Raw genomic sequence first — 27,291 nt, 5'->3', positions numbered from 1 at the left:
GGTAGGGAGAAATGGTTCTGCATATATTTTGAAGGCGTGGACTGCATGATTTGCTAATAAATTGTATGTTCGTTACTGATGACTCCATGGTTATTGATCTGAGCAACTAGCATGGGATGGTCTTTTAGAAATGGAGTAGCTTGAAAGGAACAGGTTTAGGGAGAGGGATTAGTAGTTTTGTTTTGGATGTGTTAAGTTAAAGATACCAATTAAACATCCAAGAGGAAATGCCAAACAAGCAGCTAGAATAGGAGTCTGGAGTTCCGTGAAGAGATCACAGCTAAAGATGTAAATTTGGAAGTTGTCAGGACAGGATGAGACAATCTAGGGAATGATTTATCTAAGAAGGAGTCTGAGAATCAAGCTTTTGAGGTACTTCATCAATTGACAAATATTTAATATTTAATATTGTTGAATACTTAAAGTATACCAGGAGCTTTCTTCTCCATTGGCTCATGTAGGTGGCACAACTCCGCCACATTGCATAGAGATTGAAAAAGAGATTCGGACATAAGTCCTCCACAAGTTCACACCCTCAGTTGATGTGGGATGTAGAACTCAGGACACTGTGCTGAAGAGCACAAGACTATTGCCACTACATCAAGAAACTTAAAAAGAATAGGCTGGGTGTGGTGACTCACGCCTGTAATCCCAACATTTTGGGAGGCCAAGGCGGGTGGATCACTTGAAGTCAGGAGTTCAAGACCAGCCTGGCCAACATGGTGAAACCTTGTCTCTACTAAAAAATACAAAAATTAGCTGGGCCTGGTGGCAGACGCCTATAATCCCAGCTACTCGGGAGCCTGAGGCAGGAGAATCACTTGAACTCAGGAGCTGGAGATTGAAGTAAGCCAAGATCGCACCATTGTACTCCAGCCTGGGCGACAAGAGCAAAACTCAGTCATACACACACACACACACACACACACACACACGCGTGCGCACACACACAAGAATATTCATGTACATTAGGGGAGCTGTGATCTTCAACTTACTTATTCTTCCCTTTCACCTACTCTTTGGGTGGGTGGGACCATTCATTCTGATTCAAGCTGCTAACCCCACATCTGGTCCCAGGGAGGAATGATTACTCCCAAAATTCTAGTCCAGTCATTCTCAAATTTTAGAGAACATAAGGGTCACTAGAATATATGTTACAAATAGATTCCAGCCTGCCTGTATCCAGCTTCTATTGCCCTTATCCACAAGCATACTTTTTCCTACAAAAATCTATTTATTCAGTCAAGTATAATGTCACTGCTCAGAAATCAGGGTGTTTTTTGTGTGTCATAATTGCCTAAATACTCAGCAATTTCAATATTTATTATGACATCTATCTGCCAAGGAAATTCTAACTCATTTGAGTAAATGAAATAAACATCTAGCTGGTCAGGTCTTTTTAAGTTTGTGGACTGCGCCATCTAAGGGGAAAAAACATTGTGATTTTAGTTGGTTGACAATTCTTAACCAGGTATAATTTCAGAAATACCCATAGGCCAGAAAGGCGGGCCATCATACATTGCTCTCCTATTGTGTTTTCATGTAAAGCACTCACATGCCTTAAAAGGGAGTCTGCATCTCACCCTACTTGGCATCCACCTGGGTAAAGTGACCCTGTGCATATATTAGTGGAGGACTGTTATGGTTTGGTGAATAATAAATCTAAAATGTCCTATCCTGGATCAAGTACTAGCACCACTAGGTGTTTCTTGAGCCAGCTGTAATCATAACACCTTCCTGTACCCAACTGTGGCAAATTCTACTGGTCCCCATCAGGGCAGAACATGACCTGATGTTAGGGATAGGGGATTTACTTTCAATTTTTTTATAGTGCCACCATGTGCATATTCACAATGGACAAATTCACAATCTGTCCCTAACCCCTAGAGGTTTTCAGGAATGCTTGCTTTGTAGTACTCCAGAAAAAGGTCAACACCTTGACAGAACTGTCTCCCAACATGGGACAGTACTCAATCACTTGTTAACATCCACCATCTCTTGACCTTTCCTACTGGATTCAGAAGCTGAATGACCAGGGCTGAAGTTTATGACAAGGGTTTGGCTGTAGAATATTTTCATTGCATGTTTAAGAGATAAGTGAGTAAGTATACCACTCCTAGCACCTTTACCATGTCTGACCACCTAAACTGTCTCCTGGGTTTGAATTCTGTTTGACTAAAAATGTATACATATATTAAATTGGAAGTTCTGTAATACTGTTTACTGATACCCTTTTTCGTGGGTTCCCTCATGTACCAGAAACTATGTGTTGTATAACAAAACTTTTCCACTTTAGGAATATTTTTCAGAAATATGTGCAAAATATGGAAGCTCATGATGAATGATTTCTTCACCTCTAAAAACCAAAAATTTCTCTAACCCATATGATTTATCTGATGTCAAAGTCTCTTGTGTATGATGTTTGCTACAACTGAATGGTTTTTCACATATCTTAAGAATAGGTTATCTGGGCTGGGCATGGTGGCTCACACCTGTAATCCCAGCACTTTGGGAGACCAAAGCAGGAGGGTTGCTTGAGGCCAGGAGTTCATAGTAACATAGTAAGACTCCTGTCTCTATAAAAAATTTTAAAAATTAGCCAGGTGTGGTGACATGCGCCTGTAGTCCTAACTACTCAGGAGGCTGAGGTGCAACAATCCCTTGAACCTAGAAAGTTGAGGTTGCAATAAGCCACGATCACACCACTGCACTCCAGTCTGGGTGAGAGTGAGACCCTGTCACTTAAAAAAAAAGAAGATTTTGTTTCCAATGTGGAGTAATGACTTGTGACTGAAGGGTTTTCCACATTCAGTTCTTTCACAACCAAGCTATTTCCAATGAGACAGAGAACTTGGAAGGAGGCTCCACTGGATAACTAGCCTGGAGGCTGAGCCAAAAAGAAAGCTAGATATAAATGTTGGCCCTGAGTGAAAAATTTTCAACCAGTTTAGCAAAATGTGAAGCTGCTTCTCTACTGCTGAAGTGCATAGTTACGTAAATTTACAACTAGCCTTCTAGCTTCAGATCTAAAGAGACAGTTTTAACAGCACCTACTTGGAATGTAAAAGGAAATCCACTTTCCGTATTTGCAGACAAATATTAGGACTGCATTCATCATTCACTAATGAGGAAAAAGCAAATGCATGTAAAGCAATGCAAAGCCTCAGCAACTTAAGGTAGTAAAAGAACGTATGAAAAAAATATTCAAGAAAAATGAAATTCAAAAAGAGAAACAAAATGCACTGTCTTCGGTAATCCTGAAAGTAAAAAAAAAAAAAAAAAAAAAACTGAAAGGAAACCAAAATGTAAAACATTATACAGTTGGCCCCCTGTATTTGTGGGTTCTGCATCCACATATTCTGAGGATATGGAGGGTTGACTGTAAGAGAGCATCTGAGGGCTTCGATATCCAAGGTAGGGGCATCCTGGAACCAATTCCCTGTGGATACGGAGGAACGACTATATATGGAAAAGGAGGTCTAATTACATATATAGAATAGAGGAAAATAATCTTACAGAATACTAGGTGTAACTTTATGCCAATATTTGACAGAATAGTAAATATGATTTCCAGATACGTATTAGAAAAATTTACACAGAAGTAGAAAACTTGAAGAACAAAACCATGGAAAAAATCTGCAAGGATGCTAAAATAAGTCCCTCTACCCTGACACATCCAAACACGCATAAAAAATGTATGTATATATGATGTGTCATTTCTAGCTAGCCTTCAAGGAATAACTGCTATATTACACACACTCTTCCAGAGTAATAAAAGAAAAAAAACTTTCAAATTCATTTTGCACAGCCAGCAAAACATTGGCACATTGAATCTACTTCTGAACTTAAAAAAAAAAAAAAGCCAGGCGCAGTGGCTCACTCTGGTAATCCCAGCACTTTGGGAGGCCAAGGTGGTTGGATCACCTGAGGTCGGGAATTCGAGACCAGCTTGACCAACATAGAGAAACCCTGTCTCTACTAAAAATACAAAACTAGTCTGGCATGATGGCACATGCCTGTAATCCCAGCTACTCAGGAGGCCGAGGCAGGAGAATCGCTTGAACCTTGGAGGCGGAGGTTGCAGTGAGCCGAGATCGTGCCATTGCACTCCAGCCTGGGCAACAAGAGCAAAACTCTGTCTTGAAATAAATAAATAAATAAATAAATAAAATAGATTTATCCCAGGAATACAAGAAAATTTCAATTATTTGGGAACTTTTAGATTTTTATAACTTGATAGAACTTAGCAACTATTCCTAATAAAACTTTAATATAATATTTATTACAGTGTATACTAGGTGTCAAGCACTGTTTTAAGTACCTTACACATACTAATTTAATCCTTGCAACCCTATGAAGTAGCTCCACTTTATAGATGGAAGAGCTGAGACACAAGGAAGCTAGGTGATTTTCCCACAGTTACACACCTAACAAAGTGGTGGACATGCAGATTTTTTTTTAAGACAGGGTCTCACTCTATTGCCTAGGCTGGATTGCAGTGGTGCAATGATAGCTCACTGGAGCCATGACCTCCCAGGCTCGGGCAATACTCCTGCCTCAGCCTCCTGAGTAGCTAGGACTAAAGACATGCACCAATACACCCAACTAATATTTTTTCATTTATTTAGGGACAGGGTCTTGACGTGTTGGCCAGGCTGGTCTCAAACTCCTGACCTCAAGTGATCCTCCTGCCTTCACCTCCCAAAGCACTGGGATTACAGGTGTGAACCACCACACCTGACTGGACCCAGAATTTGAACCTAGGTTGCTGGGCACAAACATGTGGTTTTATTTTTTTCTTTTGAGATGAAGTCTTGCTCTTGTCACCCAGGCTAGAGTACAATGGTGCGATCTTGGCTCACTGCAGTCTCCGCCTCCCAGGTTCAAGCAATTCTCCTGCCTCAGCCTCCCAAGTAGCTGGGATTACAGGTGCCTGCCACGACACCCAGCTAATTTTTGTATTTTTAATACAGACGGGGTTTTGCCATGTTGGCCAGGCTGGTCTCGAACTCCTGACCTCAAGTGATCTGCTCGCCTCAGCTTCCCAAAGTGCTGGGATTACAGGCACATGCCACCGTGCCCAGCCCAAACCTGTGTCGCTAACCACTATATTACCCTGCTTCCTCTAGAAATAAGATTAGAAGGAAACTTCCTAAATGTAACAGAATATTTATCAATATCCAACAATGACCGCAAATGAAAATGTGAAATACTAAAAACATCCCTCCTGAGATTTAAGAACAAGATATAGAAGATCTGTTATCTAGTACTCAACATTTCTGGAAGTTCTTGCTAATGCACAATGTAAGTGGCATAAGATTGAAAATAAGGCCAGCTCATACCTGTAGTCCCAGCACTTTGGTAGGCCAAGACAGGCGGATCACTTGAGCCCAGGAGTTCGAGACCAGCCTGGGCAACATGGTGAAAACCCATCTCTACAAAAAATACCAACAGATTAGCTGGGCATGGTGGCATGCGCCTGTAGTCCCGGCTACTTGGGAGGCTGAAGTGGGAGAATCACCTGAGCCTGGAAAGTTGAGGCTGCAGTGAGCCATGATCACAGCACTGTATTCCAGCCTGGGCAAGAAAGTGAGACCCTGTCTCCAAGAAAAAAAGAAAATTTAAAGCTAAAGGAGCCATTAATTTATTATATACCTAGAAAATGAAACCAAAAAACAATTAAAACTAAAAATAATTCAGCAACACAATAATCCAGGTTAAAATTTTTAAAATTAAAGTTTATACTAGCAATAACCAATGTAATTTGAGGTATGGCTTTCAAATGCAGCCAGTTTTCCTCCATCCAAAAGCCTGAGACTTTTAAGGATGTCAAGGCAATGTTTAATGACAACTACACCACATTGGTATAGTATTCCTACATCTACTCTTTTTTTTCCCTACTATTCTCACCTTAGTTATGAATAGTGCAGGTTCCCAACCTCTAAAGTGTTAGTGTGGTAGGCGATGAGCAGAAAAGAACCAGAAGGTAAAACTGCAACATCCAATAAGCAGGATCGTTCTATTGAAGACTTAACCAGAAATGTCCAGCTCAGGGTGGAGGGCTGGACCTATGTGCTCATATAGGGTTGGGCTTGTCCCTGGGATCTGGGAGCTTCCAAACTAAAACAATGAAAAAGTCCTATCCGCATATCTTCTAAAGGAAAACGGAAACACATACTAAACATATCATTGAAAACAAATCTAAAATATATATTCATAAGTGGCAAATTTCCAGTTCTGTCCTGGGTTCAATGTTTTCAGGACTCCTATTCTTTCTAAACTTGCCTGAGATGTCGCCCTGGAATCACATCTAATCTTATTTTCTTATGCCTCAACTCCACTCTTTCTTCTTTGTTAAAACATACACCACACCTCAAAAAAATCTCCCCTCCAGATTATATAACTCACATGGTTCCTGTAGCCTCCTCCTCTACTCTGTCACACTGTGGATCCTGTAAACCTGTTAAGTTTAGGGGATGGAAAGAGAAGGGGGTGGACACCAGAGGCAAAGGTCCCCCAGATCTGGGCCATATTGCAAGGGTGGAAGGGAAAAGTTGTTCAAGCTCATGAACTGACATGTGATGGCAGAAGGAGAGAAAATCTTCTGAGATTTCTTTTCTTACGTCTTTGGGGAATGAAAGATGGTCCAGAAGACAATTATGATAATTAAAGGTATAGCTCTCTTCTTTAAATTAAGATGGCAGTTGTAGGTAGATAGGACTAGTTGATAAGGAAAACAGATTACTGTGAATCTATTATCTTGCCACAAGTCTAGTCATAGTGAATTCCAAGCATCAGGGAATGTGGCTAGCTAGCTGGATTTTCAATCATCTGTACCACTGCTATGAAAGTCAAGTCTTCTGTGCAGTAAATTTTGACAAAGTTCTTAATCTGTTGATTTAGGAAGCAGGGTACAGTTAGCAAATTCAGAACTAGAATCAGCACAGAGGGAAAGTCCGTATCAGTGGGATATGATTGCCCAACCCAATACCTAGATACACACACATTCACACACACACTCTCTCTCTCTTTCACATACACACACACACACACACAAACCCATTTGCATTTTGAGGATGAAGTAACAGTAGTAAGACTTCGAGGAGTATATGCAAAAGATATCAGTAAGATCTCTGTATGTGATATTCTATGATGAGATGGACTTCCATCTTTAGAATCAGCTGGTCCAGCTGGGGAGGGGAGAAAGATCGTGCATACTTTAAGGATAATTCAATGTGACAGTTGAGATTTTACAAATTATTTATTTAACAACTGGTATGTACAAAATACTATCTATATGGAAAAGAAATACCTACCTGACCTCAAAGAGCCTACAATAAGTTGGTATAAAAGTATACAAACATGCAAAATTTACAAGGCAATTTAACAACACATATTGTAGCACCAGTGAATTCAAAGCACTGAGGTCAAATCAAGAGAAGTTGAAGAAAAATAATAAAGTACTTGAAGAAGGAACTATTTCAGAGATGAGATGGATTTCAAAAATTGTGAGGGACAAAGATTAGCAAACAGAAGAAAATGTTTTCTAGATATGGAATGAAATTGATGAAAGGCTATAGATTTAAGTTTAAAGAGTAGATGGGGAGGGCCATAGCCAAGAGGCAGAAAGGCACGAATCAACCTTGTTGAATGACTTTGTATAAATGGTGAAATGTAGGAAGTAGAATAGAATAGAGAAGATATTATCTCTGTCTTTGAAAAGTGGGGAGTCTGATTATGAGATGCATAACTAAGAAACGAAATAGATTTTAAAAGTTAAAATTTAAAAGTAAAGAAAAAAAAGGAAATCTACAATTAAATGACATGTGTAGTCCTTACCGTCCTAATAATGGGTAAGAACTGGAATAAGTTACTCCTACTCTCCCACGTTAGTGATCCAAGGAAAAGCAAGTAGGAAATGGTCCACTGTGACTATTGGCTCTGGGAAACCACTAAGAGCATCCTTCTTATAAAGAAAGCTTAACTCAAAGGTCCTTGCTTTCTGTCTCAGAGAATCACACCTTAAGAAACTGACCAAGCCAGACCTGAGGGCTTCTCTCCAGTGTGAGTTCGCTGGTGGTGATTAAAAGTGGAACGCTGACTAAAGGCTTTCCCACATTCACTACATTCATAAGGTTTCTCTCCAGTGTGGACTCTCTGGTGCACAATAAGCTGTGAGCTGTCACTAAAAGCTTTCCCACAATCATTGCATTTATAGGGTTTTTCCCCAGTATGGGTTCTCTGATGTACCATAAGGCTGGAGCTATAACTGAAGACCTTCCCACACTCATGACATTCATAAGGTTTCTCACCAGTGTGAATTCTCTGGTGTATAATAAGATGTGAGTTTTGATTGAAGGATTTTCCACACTCATTGCATTTATAGGGCTTCTCACCTGTGTGAAGTCTCTGGTGCCGAATAAGACATTTACTCAGACCGAATGCCTTACCACACTCGCTACATTCAAAAGGTTTTTCTCCAGTATGAATTCGCTCATGCTCAACGAGTTGCGAGTTCTGATTGAAGGCTTTCCCACATTCACTACATTTGTATGGCTTTTCCCCAGTGTGGAGGCTCTGATGTCGAATAAGACATTTATTCCGACTGAAGGCTTTGCCACATTCACTACACTCATAAGGCTTCTCTCCAGTGTGGGTTCTCTGATGGTCAATGAGATTTCTATTGGAACAGAAAGCTCTCCCACACTCATTACATTTGTAAGGTTTCTTACCAGTGTGCAGAACCTGATGTCGAACAAGACTTTTACTTCGAATGAATGCCTCTCCACACTCATTGCATTCATAAGGTTTCTCCCCAGTATGGGTTCTCTGGTGGTCAATGAGTCGGGAACTCTGAGTAAAGGCTTTTGCACATTCATTACATTTATAGGGTTTCTCCCCATTATGGAGTCTCTGATGTTGAATGAGATGGGAGCTGTGCCTATACGCCTTTCCACACTCACTGCATTCATAGGGTTTTTCCCCTGTGTGGGTTCTGAGATGAACGATGAGCTGGGAGGTTTGCCTGAAGGTCTTCCCACACTCATTACATTCATAGGGTTTCTCTCCAGTGTGGATCCTCTGATGGCCAATAAGGTGAGAACTCCGATTGAAAGTTCTGCCGCATTCATCACATCGATAGGATTTCTGTCCCTTTAAAACTCCTTCATGTTCAGCAGGACTGGAGGGCAGATGTGGATGTTCCCCAACTTCCTTATATTTGTCGTATCTGTCTTTTGTGGATTTTTTCTTATCTTCATCTGTTATTTCCAATAAATCATTTTCTAGCTTGCTCCCTTCTTCATCTGAGGTTTGTCCTTCTAACTCTTTGGAAGTATCTTCACAAACATCAGCAGTCTCTGCTCCCCCAGGAACCACCCCAAAGAGTCCCCCTGATGTCCTGTTAGATGACTCTGATCCTTTAAAAATTTCCTGCTTTGGAGTCAACTCTGAACCCTTCATCATGCTCTCACCTGCTGCCAAAAGAAAGAAGACAACAACTTTTACCCATTTCTTATCCTGTTTAAGAAACAGAATCATTAAGAGCTAACGTACCTGAAAAAAAGTCACATTATGGTTAAGAAATGAGATGACACATTGAGAACAAGAGCAAAATGGGAAATATTAACAGCTCATTTTTTCCCTAGGGATAGAAAAACAAGGAAGGGGAAGATGGTCAGTGAAGATGGGTGGAAAAAAGATACTAAGCCAGCACAACCAAGTCAGAAGGGCCATTGGAAAGCAAAAAACTGGATTGCAAAGCACTCTGTGATCTTACAGAAGTTACTTTCGTGCTATGTCGCCTTAGTAAAGTGATGAACTCTAAGATCCCTTCCAACCATAACATTGCATGGTTCCATTGTTATCAGAAAACATGTTGGGAGAGAGGAGGCTGGCAAATACCTCAAGCCAAACGTAAGAAAGAGACAGGAAAAAATATGAGAGTGAATTGACTGGAAATTTCTATTATGGAGGTATGATAAGAAAACTGTACAAAAAGAACAGATCTTATATGATAAACTCATCAAACACAGGATCTGCCTTTCCAAGAAGCCCTTTCAGGAAACTGCTCTGCCCCAGTGTTTGCAGAGAGGGATGCTTAGGCAACCATGCTTTGTGCCAAGTGACCCTGAGCATCCCATGATGGGCCACAGGTGATTGGACAGGCACCAGGTACTAGACTCAATGGCAGCTTATCTGTAGGTTAGGCTTCAGCCTCTGCTGTGGCCTGGGCCAAAGCTCTGCCCAAATGAGATGATGGGTAATGGCTATAGCAATGGAAGTCCATCTCTGAGGAAATTTGGAACTGGAGGTAGGGCAAAATTAAGGCACTGTGAGTAGCAGTGGAAGCTGAAGTGGTGCATGGAGAGAAGCCAAGCCATTGAGAAATACAGCAAGCAACAAGTATAAAAGAACAGAAAGTACAATTAGAAAAGAGTTATGAAAAGGACAAAAGATTCACAGCGAAGAAAATGGGCAGCAGGAGGAGGACAAGCAGAGAAAAAACAGGTACATTGCGAGCAGCTGCATTACATTCACACCGGAACATGGGCATCAACATGCATTTGCTTTTGCTGTTCAGGCTCCCAGGGTCAAGGCCCTGCTTCCCACAGTCTGGTCTAGCTGATCAGTTTCTTCCAGGTTCTCATTCCTTTAAGCCTATGACTCACAGCTCCTTATTTAACAATAACTTGAATGGCTCTCTATTCCTTACAACTAAGAAGCCCTACCTAAACCGCACTATATCAATTCATAATGAGGTGAAGAGAATGCTGATCATTGTTGAATCTCAGTGATGAATGCAGACAGGGTCCCTATATTATTCACTCTAGTTTATCTATGTTTGAAAATTTTCATAGTAAAAAGCTTAAAGAGACAAGGAATATAGAAAAGAGAATGTGCAGCATGCAGACTCTAAGTGACTAGGAAACAGAATCTATTACCCAAGGAGGCCATGCTGTGGTCATTTTCCAGCATCATGTTCCACTGCAGGGCTCTCTGACTGAGTGCGGGACCTTTCCATTTCTTCTGAGTATAGTCCACACACAGGTCCTCATACGCTACAGTATCCTGGAATGACAAGCTCTGATCACTCAGTAACATTCATAGCCTGAGGGGCAGAGTCATCAGGGGTAAAGAGGGCACAGGGTATGGGCTCTTCGTGGGCAAAAGTGTGGGAGAGAGGAGCTGAGATGACACCTCAAAAGGACAAGTCCAGCGCAAGATAGAGTCCACTACCTCCAGGGGAAGCAATGAGTCAGGAGAGCCACAGGAACAGTCTTAGATGGGGCAGAGTCCTGGGGGTGAGACCTCTAGCCATTCCTGGACCAGACTAATGGGGACGTGGTAAAAACACAAAGAACCAAGCTCACCTGGGGCCTGACCATCCGAAGTATAGTTGCCCCTGCTTGGTCTCCTGAGTTCCCCACTTGAGTAAGGGTAGGAACTGGAGAAGCACATTGAGCTGAGGGAGGAAAGAAAGCTATGAGTGGGACAAACTCTGCTTCTGGCTCCCATAAGATCTATATTCCCAATAAGTGGATTCAAGAGAACCCAGGCACCTCCACACACACTGACTCTTAACCTCTTCCATAAGGCATTATCCCAAGAGTGCTGTGAATTTTCCCTGAAGGGCACAGTACAAGGTCCTGGATCAAGCTGAGAACTGGGTGTTCCTCCAAGCCCTCACTCTCTTCAACCTTTTTCAAGGAAGCTATTCTGGCCACACTTTCTCTCCCATGGCTTCCCTAGCACCAGCCAGCCCTAATTTTCCCCTCACAGTTGTGGTTCCTCATGCCCTGGTTCCTCTTCCTGCTCCCGCCCTCTCATTATAGACCCCTTAAAACTCAGGCCCCAGTGCTTCCTTGTTCTTTCCATCAGCAATCTGACCAACTCTCATTGCTTTAATACTGCTCTCACAGTTCTTACTTCTCTCCTAGACCCCTACCACATGCTTCCTGTTGCCTATGGTACATTTCACTTGGGGGTCCTGCAACATCTTAAGTTCAGTGTCTAGAATGGATGGATGTTCTAGGCTAAGGTGGGAGGCTGGCTTGAGGCTAGGAGTTCAAGACCAGCATGGGCAACATAAGGAGACCTCTTTTTCTTCCTTCACTCTTCCCTTCCCTTCCCCTCCTCTTTTCTTTTCCTTTCCTTTCCTCTTTCTTTCTGTCTCTTTCTTTCAATTTCCTTCCTTCCTTCCTTCTTTCCTCCCTTCCTTCCTTCCTTCCTTCCTTCCTTCCTTCCTTTCTCTCTCTCTCTCTCTCTCGCTCTCTCTCGACAGAGTCTCACTCTGCTGGAGTACAGTGGCATGATCCTGGCTCACTGAAACCTCTGCCTCCCAAGTTCAAGCAATTCTTATGCCTCAGCCTCTGGAGTAGCGGGGATTACAAGTACCTGCCACCACACCTGGCTAATTTTTGTATTTTTAGTAGGAAGGGATTCATCATGTTGGCCAGGCTGGTCTCAAATTCCTGACCTCAAGTGATCCACCTGCCTTAGCCTCCCAAAGTGCTGGGAATACAGGTGTGTGTGCCACTGCTCCCAGCAGGAGATCCCATTTCTATACAAAGTTTAAAAAAAAAGAGCTGGTCCATGGTGGCATGCCTGCAGTTCTAAGAGGCCATGGTGGGAGGATTTCTTGAGCCCAGGAGTTCAAGGCTACAGTAAGCTATTACGATTGTGCCATTGCACTCCAGCCTGGGTGACAGAGCGAGACCCTATCTCTCTTAAAAAAATAAATAAATAACATTAAATAAATAAATAAAATGTTCTTATCACCTTTCTTTCAGATTTCTCTATTTCCCTCAATTATTCCATCATCGGCCAAAACATTCTAATTCCCCTGCCTCTCCTTTCAAACTCAAGTTCCATAGATGTTTCCATGATAACATTTTTCATATTTATCCTTGCCCATTCCTCTCTTTGCACTTCAGGCATTAATTGCCTCACATCTATTCTACTGCACCAGCCTTTAACTAAGGTTCCTTCCCCTTCAATCCATAATGCTCACCTGTGCCAGAGTAATCCTCCTGAAATACTATTTCTAACACATTATTCTCTAACTCCCAAAATATTCCTGCCTCAATCTCAAGGTCCTGTACAAACAAGGCCCAGGTTCCCAAATACAGTCTTCCCTAACTCCAGCTCAATCAGGGCTCAAGGAATCCCCAGCTTAGGGTCCTTGTTGTATCTTCTAATGGCATGCCCACTACTTTTTTCTCCCCTTCAAAATTCTTCCACATTTTTACTGCCCAATACACTGCTACCTCCTTCATGAAGCATCCCTTACCAGTTCCAGCCCACAATGATCTTGCTTTTTACCCAGTGATCACTTTTTCCAATGCCCACATGCTCATTTGTGACAGGATCAAACGCTTGAGGACAGATATCATTCACATGCATCTTATGCGGCTGCCTCTTCTTACACATGACTAACTCGTCCTACCACCTAGATAACAAGCTCTTTGAAATCAGTGACAATAGATGTACTACATCTCTCTGGTCTCTGACAGTGCCTTTCCTATGACACGTCCTTGATGAAAACTTACTAACTACATGAATGATTAGAGAATAAGCAAAAGGAACAAACAGGGTCACTAGGGAAGGAGGACATACGGCAGGGCAATGAGGGATTCCATGGAGTAGGGGATGGGCAGATAAAGGAAAAGAGACTCCACAGGAGAGAAGGGAGGCATGACTTAGGGCCAAAACTGGGGAGATAAGTACCGAAGTCCCCATTGAGGAGGTGGTGTGTCCCTGGGTCATAAGGAGGCTCCTGGTGGGCTTCAGGGGCTGAGCCCCCACTGAGGGGTGATGTAGGAGGGGATTCCTTTGTTGCACCCAGAGCTGCTGTGTCCTCCAAATGCATTTTCTGTTTCTGTGCTGGGGCTGAAACCTAGAGACAGGGAAATACAATTGGGTTCAAAAGAGCATCCTTGAAGGTACTGAACCCAAAACCTCTAAGCAGCTCCCTCCAGAAAGAAAGCCAGGGAAAAGAAGAGCCAGAGTGTCCTTCCAGCCCCACCACTACAGCCTACTGGGGGAAAAAGGCTGACAGCAGAATCTAAAGTTTGCAATTCTACTTGCCATCCCTCTGTTGACCCTCTTGGTAGGAGCCTGAGGACCAGATTCTATAACCATTTCCACTCTGTGTCAGGTCTTCAGACACATATTTTCTTGTGAAGAACCATTTAAAGAGAGAGCCAGGAGAGCAATTCAGTACATTCTCTAGGGTCTTAGCTGACAGAAAGGAACAATCAGAAGTACAAAGGATAGACTTGGCGCAGTGGCTCACATCTGTAATCCCAACACTTTGGGAGGCCGAGGTGGGTGGATCACCTGAGGTCAGGAGCTCGAGACCAGCCTGGCCAACATGGCGAAATCCTGTCTCTACTAAAAGTACAAAAAAATTAGCCGGGCATGGTGGCATGCAGCTGTAGTCCCAGCTACTTGGGAGGCTGAGGCAGGAGAATCACTTGAACCTGGGAGGCAGAGGTTGCAGTGAGCCAAGATCAGATCAGATCAGAGTGAGACTCTGTCTCAAAAAAAACAAAAACAAAACAAAACAAAAACAAACAAAAAAGGAAGCATGAAGGATGTAAAAAAAGATAAATGTGTGTATGTGCATGAGCACAAATAATGCTACTGACGCTAACAGCTGAAGCAATACCCAGAACAGTGGCTGGCAAACCTGGAGAGTTTTTCCAATTTCTCTGAGCAAAAGTGTCTCCTCTTCAGAGAAGCTTTCCCTGAGCACACTGACAAAGCAGGGATAGTCAGACTCAATTAACCAATTATAATTTCTAGATTGCATGTATCAATCTTTAAGGAATCTTACTTAGGTCTTTATTGTCTATGTTTCCCCAACAGAGTGTAAGTTTTTTGAGGGTAAGAACTTTTGTCTTGATCACTAGCTCCAAAACAACATATAGCCCTACAGTGGTGCTTGATTAATATCTGCTGACTGACTTCCTCTTGATATTTTGCTAAGACTTTAAGGTTATCTGCAAACTCAGTTTTCAATATGTACTATCTCTCCCCAATAATTTATATTTAAAAAGCCAAATAAGATCAGACACACTAACCTGTAGAAACCTTGAGAATACCTCAGAACATAGACATTTTATTTCTAACCCTTGCTTATTGTCACCAAACCGACTCCTCACAATCTCATGATTACTCCTTTTAACAGCATGTAGGGCAGAAAAACCTAAACTATTATCTAAATAAGGCACACTTTAAAGTTCACTTGCTCTGGTATGTACACAGCACACCATAAGGTAAAAATAAGTTCTTCAATAAACCACACAGGATTCCCCCATTAGGCTGCATCTGCTGAGATGTTAAGGGACTCTCTCCTTTAATATACACCTCACCAGTGTAGTGGTAGGACCAGCAGGCTCCCTGGATTCTGTAGTTCCCAAGCTCTCCCACTGAAACGTTCTTTGAAACTGAAAGACTCTCTAAAATGGGAGTCACAGCTCTTCAATACAGGAGCTTTGGGTATTGGCATAAGATAGAACTTACTGCATTGTGATAATTCAACTTTGTAATTCACTAATAATTTAATCCTGGTAAAGTTCCTGTTCATTATCTAGGACTTTGATATGGTTTGGATTTGTGTCCCCACCCAAATCTCATGTTGAATTGGAGGAGGGGCCTGGTAGGAGGTGACTGGATCATGGTGGTGGGGCAGGGGACAGATTTTCCCCTTGCTGTTCTTGTAATAGCGAGTTCTCATGAGATCTGATTGTTTAAAAGTGTGTGGCACTTTCCTCTGTGTGCTCTCTCTTTCCTGCCACAATGTGAAGGGGGGTCCTTGCTTCCCCTTCACCTTCCACTATGATTTGAAGTTTCCTGAGGCCTCTCAGTCATGCTTTCTGTTAAGTCTGCAGAACTGTGAGTTGATTAAACCTCTTTTCTTTATAAATTACCTAGTCTCAGGTAGTTCTTTACACCAGTGTGAAAATGGACTAACGCAGAAAATTGGTACCAGGAAAGTGGGGCACTGCTATAAAGATACCTGAAAATATGGAAGCAACTTTGGAACTGGGTAACAGGCAGAGGCTGGAACAGTCTGGAGGGCTGAAAAGAAGACAGGAAGATGTGGGAAAGTTTGGAACTTCCTAGAGACTTGTTGAATGGTTTTGACTAAAATGCTGACAGTGATATGGATAATGAAGTCCAGGCTGAGGTGGTCTCAGATGGAGATGAGAAACGTATTGGGAACTGGGACAGAGGTCATTCTTGCTCTGCTTTAGCAAAGAGACTGGCAGCATTTTGCCCCTGCTCTAGAGATCTGTGGAACTTTGAACTTGAGAGAGATGATTCAGGGTATCTGGCAGAAGAAATTTCTAAGCAGCAAAGCATTCAAGAAGTGACCTGGCTGTTTCTAAAAGTGTCCACTCATATTTGTGAACAAAGAGATCTGAAACTGAAACTTACATTTAAAAGGGAAGCAAAGCATAAAAATTTGGAAAATTTGCAGCCTGGCCATGTGATAGAAAAGAAACACCCATTTTCTGAGGAGAAATTCAAGCCTGCTGCAGAAATTTGAGTAAGTAAAGAGGAATCAAATTTTAATGGCCAAGACAATGGGGAAAGTGTCTCCAGGGCATTTTAGAGATATTCACGGCAGTCCCTCCCATCACAGACCTGGAGGTCTAGGAGAAAACAGTGGTTTCATGGGCCAGGCCCAGGGTCTAGGAGTCTAGATGCTCTGTGCAGCCTCAGGACATGGTCCCCTGTGTCCCAGCCACTCCAGCTCCAGCTGTGGCTAAAAGAGGCCAAGGTACAGCTCAGGCTGTGGCTTCAGAGGGTGCAAGCTCCAAGCCTTGGCAGCTTTCACATGTTGTTGGGCCTGTGGGTGTGGAGAAGGCAAGAGTTGAGGTTTGGGAACCTCCTCCTAGATTTCAGAGGAGGTATGGAAACACCTGGATGTCCAGCCAGAAGTCTGCTGCAGGGGTGGAACTGTCATGGAGAACCTACACTAAAGCAGTGTGAAGGGGAAATGTAAGATTAGAGCCCCCACACAGTCCCACTGAGGCATTCCCTAGTGAAGCTGTGAGAAGACAGCCACCATCCTCCAGACCCCAGAATGGTAAATCCACAAACAGCTTGCACCATCTGCCTGGAAAAGGCGCAGGCACTCAATGTCAGTTGGTGAATGCAGTCATGGGGGTTATACCATGCAGAGCCACAAGGGCTAGTATGCCCAAGGCCTTGGGAACCGATCTCTTGCATCAGCATGCCCTGGATATGAGACATGGAGTCAAAAGTGATTATTTTGGAGCTTTAAGACTTAATGACTACCCTGCTCAGTTTTGGACTTGCATGGGACATGTAGCCTCTTTGTTTTGGCCAATTTCTCCCATTTGGAATGGGAGCATTTACCCAATGCCTATATCCCCATTGCATCTGGGAAGTAACTAACTAGTTTTTGATTTTACAGGCTAATAGGTGGAAGGGACTTACCTTGTCTCAGATGAGACTTTGGACTGTGAACTTTTGAGTTAATGCTGAAATGAGTTAAGTCTGGGGGACTGTTGAGAAGGGATGATTGTATTTTTCAATGTGAGAAGAACATGAGATTTGGGAGGGGCCGGGGCAGAATAATAATGGTTTAGATTTGTGTTCCCACCCAAATCTCACATCGAATTGGAGGAGGGGTCTGGTGGGAGATGACTGGATCATGGGTTGGATTTCCCCTTGCTGTTCTTGTGAGTTCTCATGAGATCTGATCATTTAAAAGTACGTGTATTCTCTTCTGCCACAGTGTGAAGAAGGTCCTTGCTTCCTCTTTGCCTTCTGCCATGATTGTAAGTTTCCTGAGACCTCCCAGTCATGCTTCCTGTTAAGCCTGTGGAACTGTGGGCCAATTAAACCTCTTTTCTTCTTAATTATTCAGTTTCAGGTAGTTCTTTACAGCAGTATGAAAACAGACTAATACAGAATCATAGGTTTCCTTTCCTTGAAAACATGAAAAACTCATTCTAATACAGCATTCCACAGCAAGACCCTAGAGAAAAGCTGTTGGCTTAGAAACTAGGGAGATGGAAAATCCTGATCCTCACATTTGATGGTAATCAGAAACAACCACACTTCAGCTAAATCTTTTGGGCAAGGGAATGCTTACTACAGGTGCTCACTTCACTTGTCAAATGGAAATAATGATTACTGCACTGCCTGTTTTGTAACCCTGGCAGAAGATGAAAAAAGATACAGGAAACAGGCCAGGCACAGTGGCTCACACCTGTAATCCCAATACTTTGGGAGGCCGAAGCGGGAGGATCACAAGGTCAGGAGATCGAGACCATTCTGGCTAACACGGTGAAACCCTGTCACTACTAAAACTACATAAAATTAGCTGGGCGTGGTGGTGGACACCTGTAGTCCCAGCTACTCGGGAGGCTGAGGCAGGAGAATGGTGTGAACACAGGAGGCGGAGCTTGCAGTGAGCCAGAGTAAGACTCTGTCTCAAAAAAAAAAAAAAAAAAAAAAAAAGAAAAAGATACAGGAAACAAAAGAATTCTGCAAGTTGTATGACTCTGCAGCCTAGTAGGGATCACTGTACAACCCTTTCCCAGCCACAGTGTGCACACATGTACATGCTCCTTCTGCAGCAATAAAGTGGCTTGCTCCTGATAAGCAAAATGACTCCAATTTACCTGGATCCTCCTTTATCTCCTCTTGGCAAACTTCCATGGAAAAGCTTTGTTTATTCATTTAGCCATACTATAAACATTTTCTGAACCCCTACTGATGAAAGACAGTACTGCCCTTATGTCTTCATGTCAGAAAACAACACTGACAGTAGTGGGAGAGTAAGAAATGGACTCCAAAGACCCTACTCCCAGGCTGGAGCCATGAGCATTCAGCTGCCTCACCTGTCAACTGTTAGTCATTTTCTTGGGTTGTGACTCAACAGTCACCCTTTTCTGAGGCTAGCTGGAAATTTTAATGGAGGAAGCATTCACTCCTTAAGCAAAACCAAGCAAGAAATAGGGAAATTTTCCTTCTGTCACCCTCACTAAATGGTTCTCTCAATATGTCTTCAGCCACCTGTCATTGCCATGGCTGGCTCAGCTGCTCTCTAGACCCTTGTGACAGTTGATTTACTCATATGTTCTTACTTGTTTACACAAAGAAAATGATGGTTGATAATGACAAATGTGTACTGCTGATAATCCTGGAAAAATGTCTAGCCCCAGGATCCTGATCAACTAGAACTGATTCCCTAGTGATATGTAATCATTTTTTAAAAAGCGTTGAATAGGCTGGGTGTGGTGGCTCACACCTGTAATTCCAGCACTTTGGGAGGATGAGGCAGGTGGCTCTCTTGAGTTCAGGAGTTCAAGACCAGCCTGGACAACATGGCGAAACCCCATCTCTACTAAAAATACAAAAATTAGCCAGGTGTGGTGGCTCACACCTATGATCCCAGCTACTAAGGAAGCTGAGGTGGGAGGATCACTTGAGCCCAGGAGGCAGAGGTTGCAATGAGCCAAGATTGTGCCACCATACTCCAGTCTGGGCAATAGGGTGAGATTATCTCAGGAAAAAAAGCATTGAATAAAATGATATATTGGGAACTTGGGAAATTTTCTGTACTGTTTTCCCCTGATAAAGTACAAATGGATAAAATAGAAGGGACCTCTAGTCTACCGTGCTTCTATTATAGGGGAACAATTTAAAACTCATTAGGAAGAACTAACTTATCCATGGTGTGATGATCTTTTGATGTGTCAACTTGGTACTAATCAAACATCAATCCAGGTGTTGCTGTACACTATTTTAAGAATGTGATTAAAGTACATAATAAGTTTACTTTAAGTAAGGGAGATTATACTAGATAATGAATGAATGCATGAGCCTGATTCAATCAGTTGTAAGCCCTTAAAAGCAGAGCTAAAAGTTCCATGAAGAAGAAATTCCAGGCCAGGTGTGGTAGCTCATGTCTGTAATCCCAGTGCTTTGGGAGGCCAAGGCAAGAAGATTTGAAGCCAGGAATTCAAGAACAAGCCTGGGCAACATACCAAGACCGCATGTCTACAAAAAAATAATAATAATTAGCCTGGTGTGATGGCATATGACTGTGGTACCAGCTATTCAGGAGGCTAAGGTGGGAGGATCACTTGAGCCGGGAGGCTGAGCTTGCAGTGAACCATGTTCATGCCACTGCATTCTGGCCTAGGCAACAGAGCAAGACCCTGTCTCAAAAAAAAAAAAAAAAAAAAAAAAAGAGGAAGAAGAAAGGAGACAAAAGAGGAAAAGACAAAGAAGAAAGAAGAAACTCCACCTGTGCACTGCAGCTTCAGCTTGTGCCACTGTTTTGGGCTGCCTATGTGTTTCAGACTTGCCTGGCCAGCCTCACAATTACATAAGCCACTTACTAGCAATAAATCTCCTTTTTTTTTTTTTTTTTGAGATGAAGTCTCGCTTTGTCACCCAGGCTGGCGTGTAGTGGCGTGATCTTGGCTTACTGCAACCTCTGCCTCCTGGGTTCAAGTGATTCTCTTGCCTCAGCCTCCCCAGTAGCTGAGATTACAGGTACATGCCACCATACCTAGCAAATTTTTGTACTGTTAGTTAGAGACTGGGCTTTGCCATGTTGGCCAGGCTGGTCTCAAATTCCTGACCTCAAGTGATCCACCCCCTTTGGCCTCCCAAAGTGCCAGGATTACAGGCATGAGCTACCGTGCCCAGTCAGCAATAAATCTCTTTACACATGCACATGCACGTGCACACACACATAAACACACACACACACACACACACACCTCTCTCCTACTCATTCTACTTCTCTGGCTGAATCCTGACTGAAACACATGATCACAGAGCTAGATGGCATTATGGTCCTAGAAACCAGATTTTCCAATGTGTCTTACTGCTCACTCTTCCCAACTATCCCTCTAGTTTAAATTACCTTGCCATTACATTTGCGAGAACTCCGGGCAATAGAGAAAACTTAAATTAGATTTAAAGATGCAAAAAGATCCCAGTTAGGTTTGGAGAGCTAGCAAAAGGAATAAATAATTACAAGGCCCCAAAATGTCACCTTTCAAGGAATCAAAGAGGCAGGAAAATAGAAAATTGACTCTGAGAAGTCCAAGGAAGTGAGCAAAGAGAATGTCTCAAATGAAGGCCCGTATTATCAGCATACCCAAAAGCCCGCCTTCCCCTGATCACCCTATTCTAACCAGCATGAAGATCCCCTGCCGGCCAGGAGTACCATGCACATCCCCAGGATGAGGCTAGGCTCAGAACACAGTATCTCACAAGGTGAATCACACAGCTTAGCTGGGATGTGCTTTGTATTTATGGCTTGGAGCACAAAACTGTTTTCCCTCTATCCACAGGACAAGTTCAGGAACCCTTAAGGCAAACTGGCCTAGGGCCTGGGAAGTGGAGAATGTCCATGCCTAGGCGAACCCAAGCATTAGAGAAGCATCAGGCCGCCATTCTAGACCCAACTGCTCACCTCCTCTGGTCCACTGAGGTGTCTCTGGAAATCCTCCACCACAGCCACAGCCTCCTCACCACTCTCAGGGTGATGCAGCTGCACCCAGGTACGGAGCTCCCCAGGGAGGATGCTCAGGAACTGCTCGAGCACCAGCAGCTCTAGGATCTGCTCCTTGGTGTGCACCTCTGGCATGAGCCACCAGTGGCAGAGCTCCCGGAGGCGGCTCAACGCTTCCTGCGGCCCAGACATCTCGTGGTAACATAATTGCCTGAAGTGTAGCCGGAAGATTTCACAGACAGGAGGATGGTTCTTTTGGAGACTGCTGCCCTGCCCCCAGGTCTGGTTCGCTGGCTCCTGCTTCACAGTCAGGCGCCCCTCCTGCTTCTGGAAAGCAGTACTCCTGGGGATGAGGCCTAAATTTCCCCTGCCTGAAGTGGTCATTGTGACCCCAAAGAGAAGCTTGTTCCAGCTGCAATTGGTCCGATTAAAATGATGGTCTATAGTTCAGGTCTCAGGAGCTGTTTTTCAGAGTTGGAGAAAGGGGTGATGGTAGTGTTGCCTACAGAAACAAGAGTGAAATCAGAGTTCTTGGAATATTCAGCCCCAGGCTGATGACAATCCTCCACTGAGTTAAAAAACAAAGTTCCAGGAAAAAAGAACACAACTGGGCATTCTCACTAAGCATCTCTCCAAATGATGCCCTTCTTAAAGTTTCAGTGGCTCCCATAACCTACAGGATAAAATCTAAAGGTCTACGCCTCTCATTCACAGCCCTTCACCACCTAGCCTTACCCCCTTCACAACCAGCCACACCCCCAACCACTCACCCCAAGTACCCATGCAAGAAAGACAGCAATGGTCTCCAATGTGGGAAATGCAGGATACCCCAAAGGGTGCAAGAGAAAATACTAAGTTATTTAACTCCTATTTAATGTATGTTTTATAATGTGCATTACAATTTGTATAGTAGTACTCATGTTTAAATTACAAATAAACCAATGTAGGGAGTAGGTGATCAAACCTCTTCTGATAGAAATGCAAAATAAAGAAACTTTGGAGCTAGAGCTCTAGAGACACAGCTAGAAGCCACACATCCTCTTTCTTTGAATTTTTCTTCTTCAACTTTTGACAAACTTATCTGTCAAGATCATGAACAAAGGCAATTTTTTCTTGGTTTTTCTGATTGCCCCATCAGGAAGAGTGCTGGTAGCTTCCCTTTGTGTACCTCTCACTATAACCGTTTAACTGGTTTATGCACAACTCACCACTCTCACCCTCCAAACTGCTGGATGGCCACCAAAGGAAAGGAACCAAATGGAATCAGAAAATACCAGACCTTTTTTTACTCAATGCACCTCCCCTAGAAAGCCTTCCTGATCACGCTAGGCTTAGACGGGTGGTTATCGTCTTAGCCATCCCAAACTACCTTTATCATTGAAACCTCTAGTAGAGCACGTCTCACACTGTAATCATTTGTGGTTTACACGACTGTCTCCCCTGCTTTCTGGGAGGATTCAAAGGGCAGAGCTAACTTCCAGTCATCTTTGTCCACATGTGTACATGGCACACATAATCGGGAAACGAATGAATATGATACATTTAACTGATACTGAAGTGGAGGAAAACTTTGAACGTTTGAAAATCAGCACCTTATTGGTAACTAGGGCATCTGTGCTGTGCTTCCAATTCACCAAGCGTCCCAGATCCCTGTCTCAATCTCTTTAAAAAGACAAAGAAGGACTTTAAAATAATCTGTAAACTCTGCTCTAAGATCCCAAACGTGTAGAAAGTTCAGGCCATTCTCCTACTTCCCATAGTGTTCCGAATGCTCAGCACTTTAAAATCTCAATTGGATTTTTGCATTTTCAAGTCACGCTCCACGTTTGCGATTCTGAGCCTGGGTCTGACCCAAATCTGACGGTTCATACAGTTTCTCACTGCAAGAGCTGGGAAAACAGCGATCTACCTTTCGTGTTACACCAGGCTTCAGCAGCGCCGCTCACCTGGCCACGTCTGCCCTTTTCATCGCTGTACCCGCAGATACCCGGCTTCGTACCACACACGAATGGTCAGGGGTATGGGACAAAGAAGCGGCTCCACATTGGGGGGCTTCTGAGAGTCACGGGGACCGCGTCGCCTGCTCCGGGAAGAAGCGCGGTACGGGCCAGCGTCGGCCACCCGAGCTCCGGCCGCGCCTCCCTCCGCGCCCCGGCCCACTAGCAGTGGCACTCGGCACCGAAGCCGGACACCTCTACTGCCCGTTAAAGTAAAAGCAATGGCCGAGCCGGAAGCGAAAGAGGCCTCAACTTCCGCCCCTTCCGGGATCCCGGAAGTCTGCGCGAAGGTGGGCGCGCGCGTCCCCGCACCCAGGAGAGCTGGCAGGGCTTTCTTCTCGGCTGTGCCCGGCCACCTGCCGCGGGCGGGGGCGGGGTCTCGCGAGGGCTCAGGTCACTCACATCCCGCTCTCAGGACATAGTCGGGGAATCCAGACGCATCCCAGCTCTACCCCCTCTCCTCCAGGTGTCCTTGGGAAAGATACCCAACCTCCAAGCCTGTTTTCTCATTTGAAAAAATGCAGAGCATAATGCGTACATCACAGGGCTGGGAGCACCGAACGAGGTAACAGACACTACACAGCAAAAGGCCTGGCATATCCTGAGCAGTCAGTTATACCATGTGTGATGCCCAATCTGAAGTCTCAGTGAAGGGAGCAGCAAGCATCTCCCATCTTAAAAATGAAGAAGCATGTCTAGAAATTGTGATATTTTGGCCCATAAATGTAGTTAATATTTCCTAAGACAGCACCAGTATTCTGGTGTCCATGTAGAGGTTCCTAGGGAGACCAAGGAGCAGATAAATTGAGAAGGTGTGGGGACAGTTTGTAACCTAGGAGGCAGTTGTCTAGCCTCTGGGTGGCAGGTGGTACCTAGGTGAACTTCGCTTTGAAGAATGGTTTACTACAGAAGTAGGATATGAACAGGTCCTTGTTACAAAGGTGATTGAGCAGACCCTGTGTGCTAATGACCATGGGTGAAGGGCAAAGGGTATGATAAGGTTAACTGTGTATCTTTATTATAGCGCAGGAGGTAGGTCCTTTACAAGGCCCAAAGTAAACAGTCTCCTGGACTGTCTAGGGATGGCAATATTTCAGAGGTGTCCTGGGCCTGACCCTGGCCCTGACATATATTCCTCATATATCTGCATGAGCCAAGATAGAAACAAAGACACCAGAAGTCCTGCTCCAGAGTTTCCACAAGCTTAAAAGTAATGTCTTGGAGCAATCTTTGTCCATTGATCCTAATGGGTGGTTTCCCGTCATCAAGGTCCCCCTCTCCATTTGGAAATCTCACAAGGAGGTTTTGGCTATTTAAAACCAGGAACCCCAGCCTCTGCCTGACACTGATGCTAGACATTGCCTACTGGCAAATCAAGGCCTCAGAAGCTTAGGATTCTTGAGGTGGAAGGCAAATCAAGGCCCCAGAAGCTTAGGATTCTTTAGGAGGAAATCTCTCAAAGCCAGGCTAAATGCTCTCAGACCTGATTTTCAGGTCTCCTTGACCATGTGTTGTCCTGCAGTCCTGGCTTACTAGTATAGGAGACACAAGGATTTGGAAACCAAGACTGAGGTTTTTTTATTCTTCAGAGCTGTTTCATGCTCAAGTAGTTGTCTTTCATTGGCTGTAAGGACCAGGCCCATAGTGTGTTTAGACTTCAGAGGCACTTCTGTGACCAACACTGTGGGCCTGGCCTGATCTACCATGACTGGGTTGGGCGCCAGTGGGCAAGACACTCGATGATGCCTCAGTATAGCACCTTAGGACACCTACTTTTGGGCCAAAGACAACCACAGAAGGCCTTTAGGAATTCTGTACTCCAACTCGATCTCTCTTAAAAACCATCATCCAAGCTTTGGTATGAGAGCTAACAAATAGGTAACTCAAGTTCTACATGCCTGAAAGGAAACTTACTGTCTATCCACAGCCCTGAAGCTCCAACCCATGTTCCCATCACTGTAAAAAAAATTATTGTTCACCCCGGGACCCAAACTAGAACGCTGGGTGTCATCCCATGAGCTGAGTGACCATGGACAAGTTACTTAGCCTGTCTGTGGGTAGCTTCCTTATTTGGAAAATGGGGATAATAATATACTTGAATTGTAGAGTTGTTGTGAGGATTGGATGAGATAAAATACATAAAGCACTTAGAATGGTGCCTGACACATTGTATTATAGGTGTTTTCTAGTATTGTGTTTACTATCCTTGTTTCCTCTCAGTTCAACCCCTGTATTCATATTAATGTTAAGACCTATCACGTTTGCCCTATATATATGTAATAATTAAAAAAAGAGAATATCTGTAGCAATTACTGTGCTGCTCTGCATCATCACTATCACTTCCCGTGTTAAATCCTGCTTGGAGTGAGGGCAGCTGTGAGAAGTGTGTCCCCAGGAACTTCCTGGATTTCAGACCACAAAGAGGCTGGGCACGGTGGCTCACACCTGTAATCCTAACACTCTGGGAGACCAAGGCAGGTGGATCACTTGAAGCCAGGGGTTTGAGACCAGCCTGGGCAACATGGTGAAACCCTGTCTCTACAAAAAATTTAAAACTTAGCTGGGCTTGGTGGCACATGCCTGTAGTCCCACCTACTCCAGAGGCTGAGGTGGGAGCCCAGGAAGTTAAGGCTGCAGTGAGCAGTGTTTGTGCCACTCCAGCCTGGGTGACAAGACCCTGTCAAAAACAACAAAACACAACAAAAAACAAACAAACAAAAAACCCCACAAAGAGAGGAGCACAGGTCTGGAGAGTCTCTGTCCCCAAACTGCTCAGATGTTCTGACATCATCTGTGTGGATAGTCCCTTTTCAACAGCCAGAACACTCCTACACACCCTGAAAAGAAGGTGGGACCCTAGACACATGGGGTGGGTGGACCTACCATGATATGGGAAGAAAACCCCCGTCCACTGTGATGAGAATGAATGGGGCCCAAGCCCTAACTAAGAGAATGGAGAGACCCTCCTTTTACCTCGAAAACTCCTACTTATCCTTTAAAACACTGCCAAGAAGCCCTTTCTCCAGGAAGTCTTTTCTGCGCTCCACCTAGATTAGGTGTGGCTTCCTTTTTGCTCCTGTGGTGGCCTGCCATGATATGCTATTACCATAACCAATAGGTTATGTTCCCTATTGGACATACTGCATTAACACTGTCTACTTACTGGCCTCCCTACTGTACTGTAAGCCCCATCTTGGCTGACACCGTATCTCTCTGGTTCACAGTTGAGTCCCCTGACACTAACTCTTGACATGACTGTTCCCTTAGCTGGATGTGAGTGCCCTATGGTCAGGCCACCATTGTTTTCGTGGCATCCAACACAAAGTCCAATCTAGCTTCTAAGAAATGTGTCCGTGATCCAGGTTGCTGTGGAAGGCTTTTAACAGGGAACGACCTGATCAGTCTGGGTTGTAGAAAGTTGCCTGTGGTGGCTGGCTATATTGAGGAGCTTGGAGGGAATGAGACACGGACATTCCTTGTAGCTGCTTATCTGCTTTGCACTCCCAGTGTCTCTACAACAGTATCACAGGATCATTGGTTTGCAGATGAGGATCCTGAGGCTTGGCAAACAGCCTAGTAGCTGAGTAACATTTTACTGGCTGAGACGAGTAAGTTAGGCTTTGATTTCTGGTCTTTAGACCATTCCTCTTTCTCTTCTTTCTATTGCAGGATGCTTTTTCTGACCTTCATTCATTCCTGTTTTTTAATTCCTGTCAGACTTCTTCTTGCCAACGGTGTGCCAGGCCCTGTTAGGAGAGTGGGGAGGGTCAGTGA

At 43.9% G+C, this 27,291-nt stretch overlaps 1 protein-coding gene across 4 annotated transcripts; it reads right to left on the bottom strand.

Annotated features, from left to right (window-relative positions):
* Positions 1 to 365: 365 nt before the first annotated feature.
* ZKSCAN7 (zinc finger with KRAB and SCAN domains 7) lies at positions 366 to 24,202 on the bottom strand. Of its 4 annotated transcripts, none has more exons than XM_011952629.1 (6): positions 23,430 to 24,202; positions 21,482 to 22,022; positions 13,729 to 13,897; positions 11,373 to 11,464; positions 10,944 to 11,070; positions 366 to 877 (listed from the first exon to the last, which is right to left on the bottom strand). In XM_011952629.1, the coding sequence occupies exons 2-6, from the start codon at positions 21,902 to 21,904 to the stop codon at positions 828 to 830; spliced, it is 861 nt and encodes a 286-aa protein (XP_011808019.1). In that variant the 5' UTR covers positions 21,905 to 22,022; positions 23,430 to 24,202; the 3' UTR covers positions 366 to 827. The 4 variants fall into 4 exon arrangements, with proteins under 4 accessions (XP_011808019.1, XP_011808020.1, XP_011808016.1 ...); XM_011952630.1 differs by having other exon boundaries at positions 385 to 877; positions 23,467 to 24,202; XM_011952626.1 differs by lacking the exon at positions 366 to 877 and adding an exon at positions 7,243 to 9,476.
* Positions 24,203 to 27,291: the final 3,089 nt, after the last annotated feature.

Source organism: Colobus angolensis, unplaced genomic scaffold (genome assembly GCF_000951035.1).
Source record: "Colobus angolensis palliatus isolate OR3802 unplaced genomic scaffold, Cang.pa_1.0 Scaffold344, whole genome shotgun sequence".
In the NCBI taxonomy this organism is placed as follows: Eukaryota; Metazoa; Chordata; class Mammalia; order Primates; family Cercopithecidae; genus Colobus; species Colobus angolensis.
The sequence above is the reverse complement of the archived record's forward strand: the minus strand, read 5'-3'. Positions and strand labels throughout refer to the sequence as shown.

What these genes read in the sequence shown, in the direction of transcription:
- ZKSCAN7 (XM_011952626.1), bottom strand. Translation starts at nt 21,904, where the DNA reads ATGACCACTTCAGGCAGGGGAAATTTAGGCCTCATCCCCAGGAGTACT. An exon ending in CCTCCTCAATGGGGACTTCG is followed by an intron (nt 11,465 to 13,728) that starts GTACTTATCTCC and finishes TTCCTCCCTCAG; the next exon opens with CTCAATGTGCTTCTCCAGTT. An exon ending in CCACAGCATGGCCTCCTTGG is followed by an intron (nt 9,477 to 10,943) that starts GTAATAGATTCT and finishes TTCTTTTGGCAG; the next exon opens with CAGGTGAGAGCATGATGAAG.